This window comes from Varanus komodoensis, unplaced genomic scaffold, assembly GCF_004798865.1.
Source record: "Varanus komodoensis strain SLA01 unplaced genomic scaffold, ASM479886v1 scaffold140, whole genome shotgun sequence".
NCBI classification, from domain to species: domain Eukaryota; kingdom Metazoa; phylum Chordata; class Lepidosauria; order Squamata; family Varanidae; genus Varanus; species Varanus komodoensis.
The window spans coordinates 111,401-124,798 of record NW_025335410.1 but is presented as its reverse complement, the minus strand read 5'-3'; the positions used below and the strand labels follow the sequence as shown (position 1 = coordinate 124,798).

Here is a 13,398-nt window from a genome sequence, read left to right as displayed (position 1 = left end):
TTCCAGGAGCTTGTGTCATCCATCCCATACAATAATTGTTGAAGGAGAACCCAGAAGCTTGACAGGAGATGCAGAGGGAATCTCCAGGCCTTTTGGTGTCCCCTCCAGACTCCACCAGCTAGACCTCTGACTGGATGCCTGGAACAGAAGACATATTAAGGGACCACCGTCTCCTAATTAAAAGGATACCTGTGATGATTGCCAAAAAGAGAATAAGCAGAAGGCCAGTTTTCTCTTGACTGATTGACAGTTTTAGTGCTGGCATGACTCCTTTCTCTTGCAGCATCTGGGATGGCAAGGAACATTTACGTTCATATTTAGAACATAAGGAACACAAAGCAAGTTCACCTTGCTAGAATGCCATTCTACCATTATCCACAAGGTGGCTTTATGACTTTATTCTCATTACTGAGTTACTGAGACCCTCTACATCCCTTAAACTTTTCTCTGCTCAAACTTAAGCTATCTTGTTCATCCTTTCTTCAGCCTTCTAGAGAATCCTTTACTCAACAGAGGCAAATGCAGGGAAGACAGCATAAGAACCAGGGACCTAGCAAATAGCTATGAGCTAGCTCAGAATGGCAACTTGAAAACAAGCCTGGAACCTGCTTGCATCTCTCCTGCCTCCATGAAGGTCTGCTCAGAACAACTGAAAGGCAGGTAGCAGCATTAGACTCCCTCTCTTTCCCTTTCAGCTTCTATCCATAAGGCTATTAGGCAGAAAGCTTTCCACTTCCTTAGAAATAGAGAGCAAGATTGGGAGGCAGTAGGGATATTGGCATCTTTGGAATGCGCTCCCCAGAGAGGTCCACCTGGTGCTGTCATTATTTGTTTTTCAGCACCAGGCTAAGACCTTTTTATTTAAAACTCATTTTAATTGTTAATTTATTTGTATTTATAGGATTTTAAATCTTTTAAGCTGAGATGCACTGAGTTTTAATATTTTTATTTGTATAATTGTTATATTTATGTATTTTTGTTGTGAGCCACCCCGAGGCTTTGTTGTGATGGGGGTGGCATGGAAATGTTTTAAATAAATAAATAAATAAATAAAATATTGGCACTGTGGCTTAGTTGGTTAAAGCGCCTGTCTAGTAAACAGGAGAGCCTGGGTTCAAATCCCAGCAGTGCCTTTTACTTGCACACCCATTGGACTCCAATTTTGAGTCCTCATGGAGAATGGATGAGGTTCCAGAGGACTGGAGGGTGGTGTCAGTGGTCCCAGGCTAGATGGCTGGACTGTCTTTTGCAGTTGCCAGTCTTTCCAGAGGACTCTGTGGTAGTTGCATACCAGAACCAAAGAAACCATTCTTGACAACATGACAAATTATGGTGCTATGGAGAAACCATAATGTAAACCATTGTTTCTAAAAACCAAACTCACCATGGTGAAATACTACCACTGGCCTCTGTCAAAACAACAAACTAATCTTGGCAAAAAGCTGTTCTGTTCCTTTGCCCAATCTCAGCAAATGTGTTCCTTTCACAAAAATGAACAAGGGGATGAAGGCAGAGTTGTTTCAGGGAGCAACAAGGAGGATCTTGAAATTATCCAGGGACTTATTATTTTTGTAAGAGGCTGAAAGTGAAAGCGATGCTTTCTGTGTTAAAAATACACAGTTAGAATGTACCCAGGTTGAGCTCTCAGAAAGGGCTTTTCCGTTTTTGTATGGTTTTTCCTTTTATTCCTCTTTCTGTGCTTCTTGCACAATAATATTGGGCAGAGTCCGCAGCCATGAGAGAGCTCATCTGCAGGTAGAACTCATTCTTGGAGTTGTCTTTGGAGATGGAAATTCTGGGTTTGAAAGAGGCAGCATCGAAAACGATCCCATTGGAAAGGATAGATGCCATCCATTCTAGGTCTTTTCCTGGAGCCTGCCTTGTCCATCCCCAGCTGTAACCGCTAGAGATGGTGTAACCAGTAACGGTACAAGTCAGTTTGATGGACTCCCCAGGTTTTGCAGTTCCAGGACCAGACTCCACCATTGTGACTTGGGAAAGAACATCTATGAGATAGAAGAGACCCAATTACATTTAAACCATACCTAAGTAAATGGAAAACAATTACTTCTGGTCTTTTCATAGAGACTCACATGGAGGGGTGATGAAAATCATCAAGAAAGTGACAGAATGTATCATGTTTGTGAGGAACGGACCAGTCCCAAAGGTACAGCTGATGCCGGAGGTCAGACTAGATGGCCCGGGAGGCCCCTTCTGACTCGCTCTGTTTCTATGTTTCCATGTACTACTGATTCTGGGGATGGGGGACAAATGAGCTTGAACAGTGGTTGCATTTAAGCAGGGATGGCTGTGGGCAAATGATTTGCATTTAGTTTTCCTCACCCATCCCACCCAGAAAATAAGGTTCTGATGGGAAGAAGCTTCAGTTCTTAGGATGGACTTCAGGAAGGCTTTGGCATCTTCTTCTGAGCTTCTTGAATGGAAAAGGGTCATCATATGTTCCAAGTTCACATGAGCCAGATGGCTAAAGGGAGACTTGTCTGCTCAGTAGAGGTGATTATCTTTTATTCAGACTGGCAATCTGTGATCATTAATCCTCTAGTACTCCTCCATTCTTGTGAGTGGTTGCAACATATGTTCCACTTAAGAGACACTCCAGGGTTTCTGTTTGAAGCAACCTTTGTACTGTATCCCTCTTTGCTCTGCTGTATTTCATAAAACATGTACAAGGAGGGAGGGAGCCAAAATGTTGCTTGTTTTAGCATTTCATTTGGAGTGATTTTGTCATGTCAGACAAAAATGACTCAAGCAAGTCTGCATTGGAAAGCGCTGTTTGGTTGAATGTTTCCTCCAGGAGGGATAAACCAGATTAAAAATGGAATTCAGGTTTCAGATGTACAGGTAATTAAGGCTTAATCTTCCATGCAGCTATGGATAGTAATAAATTCTGTCTCACAGTGCTTGGCGTATTGACCTGCAATAAAGACTATAAACTTCAAATCAGCATAAAAAAACTTGTAGTAAACTACCATTTTTACTATTCTTTGGGTTATAAATGTACCCGCAAAACTATTCTTATACATATTTTGGGACATGTTACCCCAGATATGTTTTGGTTTTTACAAATAAAACTAAAAAATGCAGGAGGTTGTAATTTGGGGTCACTTTTCGGTATTTGACAATGTCCTAGAAAGACTAGATTATAGGTCTCTTTGTGTGCAAATTACAAACAAAATGTGAAGGAGAGGGTTGTTAACCTCTAAGGAAGATTGTTAATCTCTGTCTGCACGATGAAGACAGTATGTTGGCATTATTCCCACCCTTGAAGCTTCACAATTCCACATTCTGGAAGGTCATAATGGAAGATTCTTAGCATGCTTGGATGGATACACTTTCAGTCCAAACTGTGACTAGGAACCCATTTTGGTCAGAGAAAGGAATGTGTGTGAAATTTATTCCTGCAATGGATTTATGTGTTTGTGTTTATAGATGCATCCAGTTTACATCTCACAGAGCGAAATGCAAACCAGAAGGAAATGGAGTTCCATTCATGTAATTCTGGGTATGCAGGGTTGCCAGGTGAGGAAGGACAAACAAACATAACTATGAATCCCCTCCCCAACTTTCTACTCAAATTGGAGTGTTTAAGAATGAAAGGGGGGCATTTAGGCACACCCCATCCAGTGATATAATTGAAGAAGGAGTGAAGAGCGCTAGGAAGTTATATTGCAGTTTAGGTCAGTATTTCTTCCCTTCTAATGTCTTTCTTTGATGTCTTCAATGTCTTCAGCAGATGAATCAGCCTGGGGAACCTGGATAAACAGTGTAATCAAGAACCCAATTAAACACTGACCTGCAAGACTTTTGGTTTCTGCTGCTTGTGATTTTTCATGCAGTAGTTATTTATTTATTTTATTTATTTAGAATTTTTGTATGCCGTCCCATCGCACTTCCTCCATTAATTTCTCCTATCCATTCTAGTCCCTTCCCCGGAGCCAGGCGCACCCAGTTCATCCATGTGCTGCTGAAGGTGAAGCCAGAGGCTCGACAGGAGAGGCGGAGGGACTTGCTGGGCCTTTTGACATCCCCTCCAGACTCCACCAGCTGGATCTCTGATTGGGCATCTGGAACAAAAGGCTTATTTAAACAAATTGCCTCATATTAGCCACCGACATCCATCATTTTTATGAAAATAGGAAAAATACCTCTGACGACTGTGAAGAAGACAACAAATGGAAGCCAAAACACCCTTGTCCCCATTTTGCTCTCAGAAGGTTTGGACAGGAATGAGTGACAAGCACAAAGAAGAAGCGTCTCTGGGTGTGAATGTGGAATGAAAGGCCAAGGGTGATTTAATCAGGATGGTGCTGCTGCATTTACATACAGCTCAGCATAAAAGGGCCCTGGTGCCCCTGGGATGCTTGGACCTGCACAGCACACTGCCGCATAGGACCCTGAAAAGGCACACCATTGTACAGCATATCTTGAGGAGCAAGGAGGCCCCAGTTAGGGGTACAAGTGAGAGATAGTGATGATCTATTAGGAAGAGTGCTATTTGCGAGAGTGAAAAGTGCAGTGGCTCAGCACTGGCGGAGCTTGGTGGAGAAACTCCTCCGCTGCATCCAGTCAGCCAAAGTGTGGATGCACGTTCACAAGGGAGATTTTAGTTCTAACAGTCCCACCTGGATGAACAGTGTAATCAAGGGCCTATTTGAACACTTGGTAGTGAAATTTCCATGCAACAGGTCTATAACATCACATTCTAGCTATTCAATGATCAAGGAAAGATTAGAGTGTTGAGTTGAAATTTTCTCTCGATACATCCATGTCAAAATCCTAGTCATAGTCATACTCACAATATCGTACAAAGAGCACCATCTGCCACCTGCCTTGCAGTTTCCTGACACCACTATAAACACAGATATATAAAAACATAGCAAGTCAGAAGGGGCATCCCAGGCCATTTAGTCCAGGAACTACAGAGACACATCATGAAGGAGATGGAAACTTGGGGAAAGTGGGACAGTGAACAATATTTAAAACAAAATTTGATTCATCTGTGGAGAACGACTGCTTGTAGGTCTCACATCTCTCACAATGCAGCATTCCAAGTTTTTTAGTTCAGACTCTGAACCTGAAAAGAGGGAAGGCCAGAATGTTTAGTTGAACTGCTGAGGCCAATGAGGTTCAATCGGTCGAGCATTTCATGACAGCTGAACTACACTTTGTTCAGGGGGAAAATGGGGAAAGGTCTAACTCAATCAGCCCAGTGGTTTGATGGCAGATCGACTAAGCAGGACAATTAAGTAACATCTGGCATTCCTGCGGTCTGGCCTGCAAGCAACAGAAATCTCCCTTAGGGTGGAGCCCACTCCAATCAGTGGGAAAGGAAGGAGCATTCAGTTTGGAATCAACTTTCTGGAATCAGCAAAACTTACTTTATTATTTGAAGGATTATTTACTTGACAGATACTATTTTTAACAACGTTTATTTTATTTACTATGTATCATAAAGACAGCAAAGGCTGACCAGGTTAACATAATGAAGGACTGCAGGTATACGATTCTTGTCTTGACCTGCTGGGAAAGGAAAAGGAGAGAGGTTGGTGGGTGTACAGGAAAAGACCAAGCTCATGACTCCCTGTCATGAAAGACTTTCTGTTTAAGTTTAGATAAAGGACACCCATCTCTGCTTACTTTAAAGTCTGGCTATGTAAAACCACCTATTCCTGTCCGTTGAGGCTGTTTCCTTCATCTAGCTGATTGGTAGTGGTAACCCTCATTTCTAGTCTAGTGGAGGGAATTCCCACCTTATCTCTTGGTCAATTTGGTAATCCAATTTGGTTTCCTCATTATCTGCACCAGCCCCTTAAACTTGTCAAGTTTGGAAAGCAATTATTAATTTCTATGATCAAAATAGAAAACTATATTCATAGGTGACAGATTCCCTCTACTGGTGAAAATAAGAACTTACTGAATCAAAGTTTTCCTTTCTTACACACATGCAGCAATGCAGTCAGTGAGAGTCTAGTTGTTTTAGGAAGAGCCAAATAAATGGAGCTAGTCCGGGATTATGTTATTTTGTAAAGACTGATATGGAAACTGATGCTTTATGAAAATTTAAGTATAAATCTGTAGCTTGATGGCTTTAAAACTATTTTAAATGGATGGATCTAAAGCTATTAAATTTAATGGAGGATTGAATTTGGAGGGCAAAGTTACAAATCACATCCAAGGGTCTTTCTGCCTGCAGATGGAGTAATATTCCTCATTTCCCTCTCTTTTATAATGATGACAGCTGTTTTCCTCAATCTCTTTGGAAAGAGGAATATTTTGCATGGAAGTAAAGGTGAGGAACAAATAAGAGGGAAGGTATAGAAATAAAATAACAGGCATTTTTATGAACCATGAGTTTACTTTTGAACTAACCATCCATTCATCCTCTCTTCATCTCTATTAGCGTAAGTCCTTGCCATTGTGATTCAGACTTTATCTGAAGGAGGCTTTATCTTTCAGCCTTCTTAAGGGGCCATAAAATCTACCCTTAATATGTGTTTCACTCAGCTCATGTGCTTGTTGCTATTGGTGAATTCAGAAGCTGGACAGGAGAGGTGAAGGGACTCTCCAGGCTTCTTGCTGTTCCCACAAGACTCTACTAGCTGGAGTTTGAACTGGATCCCTGGAAGAAATGACAAATGCAGTGATCCATTCATGTTGAGGCCCAAATACACCAATTCTCCAAAGATACTTTGAAGACTGCTGGGAAGACAATAAACTGAAGCCAGAATCTCTCCTTTTTAGCTCCAGACTCTCATGTTTGGTTTAACATGCATGATTGCCGTGGGAGTTCTCCAGGGACTGAGGAAAGCTGATGCACATGGTCTCATTACTGCTAACTTCTTCCCAGCAGGACAAAGAGTAGTAAGCATTGTGTTTTGTTTCTCTCTCTCACTTCCTGTTCACATTGGTAGCTCAACCAGGAGAACTGGTGTGAACAAGGGAGAGTTTTTGTTTCTCTCCAGATTCACTTCTCCTTGCTGTGCCTCTTGCACAGTAGTAGATTCCCGTGTCCGCAGTTTGCAGGCTGTTCATTTGCAGATACAGCTGGCTCTTTGAGTTGTCCCTGGAAATGGTGAAGCGGCCTTTCACTTTGTCAGAGTAGTTAATGTCACTTGAAGTGGTTGGGTGCATATATGCAACCCACTCCAAGCCCTTCCCGGGAGCTTGTCTCACCCAGCCCATGTAGTAGCTGGTAAAGGTGAAACCAGAGGCTTGGCAGGAGAGGCGGAGGGACTCCCCGGGCCTTTTGACATCCCCTCCAGATTCCACCAGCTGGACCTCTGAGTGGACACCTGCAAGGAAAGACAAAATATTCACATCTGCTGCACACTGGCCCCTAAAACATTTAGGTCCCCCTTTTCTGAAAGCAGAAAGATACCTTTGAAGATGGCTAAGGAGAGAATAAACATCAGCCAAAACATGATTTCCCTTTTTTTGCTTTGCAAGGGACTGAAATGAATTTGGTCTCAGAGGGACCCTCCTGTGCTTGTGGAGGCAGCTGTGGCTGGGAGACTGTGGGCTCGATTTAAACAGGAAGCTGGCCCTGCATTTGCATACGAGCCTGGATAAAAAGGCTTTGTCAACCTTTGCTGATTGGGAATATGAACTTTTGGCTTCACTATCCTCCACTCTTCTTAGCAGTCTTCAAAATACCTTCCTGTTTTCAGAAAAGGGGGACTGGTATATTTGAATTAAGTTCTAATTAAGCCATTTGGATGAACAACCTATTGCTTCATCTCTTTGTAATTCATTAAGGTAGGAAACATGAAAAATGTTGAATTCTTTGAAAGAGGGATGCTTTGTCTCTTTCTTTCCATTTTTGTTGGAAAGAAGCACCGTGATGTGCTTGTTTGTGCAAAGCCTTCACTGGAGATTCCAGTTTTGTGCTTCTGGTCCAGTTTGTCCTTTCTGGATTATAGGATGGGTTAGATAGTATTTCTGAGACTGTAGGGGCATTTTATTCCCTGTTTGGTTTTGGTCCTGATCTATCTATTTTTCATCTTCATGAATGAATACAGCTCCAAATGCAATCTACCCACAAAGTCCACATTTTATCAATCTACTGAATTCTCCAGAGACTAAGGGAAAGGTGATGCACATGGTCTCATTTCTACCAACCTCCTTTCAGAAGGGCAAGGAGTAGTATGCATTGTGTTACTTTTCTCTCTCTTCCTGTTGACACTGGTATCTCAACCAGGAGAACTGGTGTGAACAAGTGAGGGTTTTTGGCTCACTTCTGAGTCACTTCCCTTGCTGCGTCTCTTGCACAATAGTAGATTCCCATGTCTGCAGCTTGCAGGTTGCTCATTTGCTGATACAGTTGGCTCTTTGTGTTGTCCCTGGAAATGGTGAAGTGGCCCCTCACTTTGTCGGAGTAGAAAATATCACTTGAAACAGGTGGGTGCATAGTTGCAACAAACTCCAGGCCCTTTGCAGGAGCTTGTCTCACCCAGCCCATGTAGTAGCTGTTAAAGGTGAACCCAGAAGCTTGGCAGGAGAGGCGGAGAGAATCTCCGGGCCTTTTCACATCTCCTCCGGACTCCACCAGCTGGACCTCTGAGTGGACACCTGCAAGGAAAGAGAAAATATTCACATCTGCTGCACACTGGCCCCTAAAATATTCAGGTCTCCCTTTTCTGAAACTAGAATGATACCTTTGAAGATGGTTAAGAAGAGAATAAACACCAGTCAAAACATAATTTCCCCTTTTTGCTTTTTGAGGGGTTGAATGAAATTGGTCACAGGAGGATGTGGATGTGAGATAGTAGACTTGACTTAAACAGAAAGCTGGCCTTTCATTTGCCTACATGCCTGATAAAAACGCTCATGCCATCCTTTGTGTTTTTGTTCATGTGCTGTGGACATAGTCTGGGGAAGACATGCCAGTGGTGGCCATTTCTCTGAGGGGAAATAGTGCAGCTACTATACTTTCTGGTAGATATATGATGCAAAAATATAAACAACAAGGAAACATATATTCAGAGAAATGAAGAAGAAATTGTAATAATAAAATCCCACAGTAATTCATCAATGGAAGAAGTGCTATGTGGAATCCCCTCTCCAGGATTCTTACCATAAAATGATAATTACCCCCAAGATCAGAGAAACACAGAATAGTTTGACCAGAAGGGGCCAAGGAGGCCACTGAGTCCAACTCCCTGCTGGTGCAGGACACCAATTTACACCATCCTGATCAGGTAACTGTCCAATTGCTTCTTGACTCTAGTGTGGGAAAGCACACAACCTCTCTTGACAGATTGTTCCACTATGACAGACCATACTAAACTTTCTTTTGGGGGTTATGATGTACAGAAACCACCAAATATTTCATACATTCCCCTTTTCCCCTGGTCAGAGTGCTATAGTTGCAAACAGTGGTCAAACCAGGAAAAAGCTATGGACCGTTATTGCCAATGAATAAATAATAATAATACTGGGTACCTGTATGTGGACTATAGGACTCGCTGGTCGATTTTGCTGCCCAGATAGGATGCAGCTGCATTTTTTTCAGTTTTTCTCCAAGATTTACTCAAACACAGATTTGGATACAAGCTGCAGCTGTAGTCCCTTGAGGTTGTCCCTATCTTGTACTTTTTTTATGTGGAACAAAAATAGGATAAAATGAAATAGCATCCAACAGCATGCACACAATGGAAAGATGACCATGAAAAATGTATACATTTGAAAAAAATGTGCAAATATATGTTTTAATGAATGGAAAAGAATGTGCATATTGAAATGCACAATTGCTGTGCACATTTGAAAAAATGATGCACAGAAATAGGCCCAATTTCTCTGCAAAAATAAAGAAACCAATAGGAGGTGGGTGGGGAGGAAAACCACCACTCCCCCAAAACCTACAAAGCTCACTACCTGATACAGACTTTGGTCAGAACCAGCTTTGGGACTGAATTCACAGAAATTTTGTAAATCCAAGTTTTGCTGATTTGCAGGTGGCTATGAGCAATTTCATTCTTTGCACAAAAAAACTATCAAGAGTCCCCCTTGGCCCATGCAGTGTGTGGGTCCCCTATCAAGCAAAATTAATAACCAGTGCATGCATTAGGCACAATTGTTTCCCCTGCATGATGGAAAGGGAACATTTCTCCTTTGAAGAGAGAAATTTTGTGAATTCTCTTAAGGAATGGGAAATCTTGAGGGACTTGTATGCTTTCAGTTTTAAGTAAACATTTTGATAACTGACTGGTGAAACCACAAACTTACATGCCCAGATCAACATTTATTTCTAACATACAGTATCTTAAGTAATTTTTATGCCGCTGCTGCCCCCTTTTGGAAGGCATAAAAATGAGTATTGAGGCCTGTTTATATAAAGACATGCTTATTTGAAGTGAAACTCACAGCATCTCCAGGGTTCCTCAGTCTCACAAATGCAGAAATCCAGCCAGTGTGTTTCATATGCTGCTTGAGAAGGAGGGATGTGAGGGAGGTTTTTCATGTGCAGTAAGTCACATGTCTTTGCATATCAGCCACTAATGACTCCATCTGATTTCTAAGAGCACAAGAAAAGCCCAGCTGGATCAGACCCTAGGTCCATCAAGCCCAGCATCCATACACGTGACGACAAACCATGGGCCCACATGCAGAATCCTTCTGTCCAAGCTCCTCAGCAATGATTTATGTGGGCTTTCCACTTCTGGTGAAGAAGGTAGCACATGGCCTGCAGGGCTAGTAGCCACCGACAGCCAACTTCTTCATGGATTTCTCCAATCCTTTTGATACTGTCCCCTTATCATGCTTCTCCTCTCATGTTCATGATGTCACCAAACAATACACCTTTATTATTTCATTACTGCAAGGAAAAATACGGTGTCAGTGCTATTGTTAGAATCAGTATGGTGGGTACATTGTGGGTACAGTATGGGGCTGTGTTGAGAATGAATGAGGCAGTTGTTCTTGACACAAGTTTCAGGGCCTTGGAGCCAAGGGCTCTGCAGATGGGCAGGAGGAACCGTGGGAAACAGAACCTTCAGATGTCAAAATGGAAGATGAGAGAGGACTAATCCCAAGGATGCCTTCCCAGGTATTTAGGTGGATTCTGGGAATAGCCAGTCAGCAACTGTTGGGAGAAGCTGTGAGTCCCAGGATGCAGACGACCCTGGGATGACTCTTGACCCCATGATGCGGCACTGGAGGAGAAGGGCTAGCCAACTAAGTGGCCAGGGCAGCTTATTTTATATTAATTTGTTTTATATTTTTAATGTATTAAATTTTAATTTAAGTTGTGAGCTGCCCCGAGGCTTCGGTGAATGGGGCGGCATAGAAATGTTTTAAATAAATAAATAAATAAATAAACTAGAAGGGTAGCATATAGCAAGAAGACTTGCCCATCTCCAAAAGGGCACTCCCAGAGGGATGGGGACCGGGGTACCTCAAAAGAAGTGTTCTCAGAAGTAGTTATTCATTTGGGATCAATGAGCTGCCCAGTGCACACTCAGAAATCCTCCCTGAACACTCGGAGCATTTGCTGAAGAACAGTCTGGCGTTTGAAAGTACAAAGGGGGAAATCTGACTCTTGACAGATTGGGACTTGAGAGATCTGGGATCTAGTTGCTGTGAGGCCAAACCTGAGCAGAGGAGGAAGCTGCCTTGGGTTTCTTGCAGGAAAAAATGGCATATAAATATAATAAATGTAGCTCTTACAGTCAGCATTCAGTGATGCAGTCTTATTTAAGGTGATGGTGAAGATGCATTTTGGAAGCTGCCCTTGGTGCTTGTTGAAACGTGGCACAATTCCTGAATTAAATAATTGGGACAATTTCATAAGCAGCTCAGATTTCTAGTCCATCGAACAATGGAAGACAAATGCTTGACTGTGAAACTGGTCTATTAGGGATGAATGAAAAGTTGGTTTCAGTGTGGTCTAGCCCAGAATTTACCCAACCCATTCCTTCTGGACCTAAATGTTACGTGTGGAGAGCATCCAGAGGACCACAGGATTGTTAAAGTTCCTTGCTGAAGTCAGAAAACTGCTCCTACTTCAGAGCTGAGAATCCATGCTTAGGGAACCCTGCAACCCTCTTAGCCAGCTGCCTGTGTCTCCAAAGTTACAGACGCAAATTTGGAATTAGGGTTTAGGAATATGCCAGGGGTGGACAGAGGAAGAGACCTGCACCATGATTGGATGGACTCTAGATGTGTTGGATTACACTTCTTATCATCCCTGATTAGGCATGATGGGGCACCTAGCCCAACACGTATAGAGAAGGGATGTTCAGCTAAGGGACAGAGAAGACTTCAAGTCAGGTCTGATAAAGTCTCTCATTAATTAACCATGCAGAAACTGGCCCTGAGCCATCCTGTCCATATTCCTTCCCATATGAATGTTCTATTTGATACCAGAGCATTGATCTCCTAAGGGCCATGTGTTCATCTTCTTTGGTATCAAGGTGAATGGATGCTGAATTTCAATAGGATGTCTACTGGGAGATGCCGGCACCATCCAAGCAGCTGTTGGAGTCCTCTGTAGACTGTGAGTAAAGGAAAAACAGTGTCTGCCAAGAACCAGAATGTTGAAACTACTCTGGCTGCTGTTCCTCTTACCTCAGAAGGCATGTGAAAGGCACAGTGCAAAATGCCCCATGGAAGCTCCCCTCCACTTTCGGCAAGAATCGTACCATCCAGGGGACCTCCTTATCAGTGGAATTACTTCCCAGATCATTTCCACTGTCAACAAGTTTTCTTTCAGCAGACATCCTTCATGTGATACCTTTAATGCGTCAAAGTGAGGAGATTTTCTCTCTGTCCCTGACTATCTTAAACATACGCGCGCGCGCGCACACACACACACACACAGAGAGAGAGAGAGAGAGAGAGAGAGGGAGGGAGGGAGGGAGAGACAGTCCTTGCATTTCTGTGCTTAGCTGCATCATAATGTTATTAACAATGAAATGTTGAAAGAATAGCAGATAGATATGCCATTTGGTTTGTTTGGGGAAAAAAGTGAGGTCTTAATGCAGATGCAAATGACTTTTCTTCATCCCACCTTTAGATTTGCATGAATGGGATCCCAGGCTGCCAGAGATGTACAGAACTATTTTCAGAGCATGGTGGTGAGAATGTTGGACTGGGACTCAGGAGATGTGGGTTCTAGGCTAAGCTACCTCACAAGGATGTTGTGAGGATAAAATAGAGGGGAGATCCTTTTAAGGAGCCTTGGTTTCCTTGCAAGAGGAAGAATGTTTGGTTCTGTATGTGATAAATAATAATAATTTCATAAAGTGTACTGTTACACTGTGCCATAGGGTGTGTCCCCGATTATGGCTTATTGCTGGAAAGTTCTCCAAATTCAGGTTGGAAGGTTTGGACAGAAATGACCAAGATGGTGGTTTCCTAGCTGTTAACCCCGAGAAAGCA

General features: G+C 42.6%; 1 non-coding gene and 4 gene segments (V, D, J or C); 1 reads left to right on the top strand and 4 right to left on the bottom strand.

Moving 5' to 3' along the window:
* Positions 1-1,309, bottom strand: part of LOC123020124 — a 4,757-nt gene extending 3,448 nt beyond the window's left edge. Inside the window, 2 exon segments of the V gene segment in view lie at positions 190-286; positions 1,292-1,309. Of these exon segments, the coding sequence occupies positions 190-286; positions 1,292-1,309 (115 nt within the window).
* TRNAT-AGU lies at positions 1,060-1,133 on the top strand. Its single transcript has one exon. It is a non-coding gene; the product is annotated as a tRNA-Thr (tRNA).
* A 335-nt stretch (positions 1,310-1,644) lies between the features above and the next one.
* On the bottom strand, positions 1,645-4,221 carry LOC123020123. The segment is given in 4 exon segments: positions 1,645-2,006; positions 2,094-2,173; positions 3,899-4,085; positions 4,167-4,221. Coding segments are annotated over 4 exon segments (684 nt in total).
* A 2,712-nt stretch (positions 4,222-6,933) lies between these two features.
* Positions 6,934-7,524, bottom strand: LOC123020122. The segment is given in 2 exon segments: positions 6,934-7,313; positions 7,400-7,524. Coding segments are annotated over 2 exon segments (423 nt in total).
* A 727-nt stretch (positions 7,525-8,251) lies between these two features.
* On the bottom strand, positions 8,252-12,737 carry LOC123020121. The segment is given in 3 exon segments: positions 8,252-8,589; positions 11,686-11,778; positions 12,692-12,737. Coding segments are annotated over 3 exon segments (477 nt in total).
* Between the last annotated feature and the right edge of the window lie 661 nt (positions 12,738-13,398).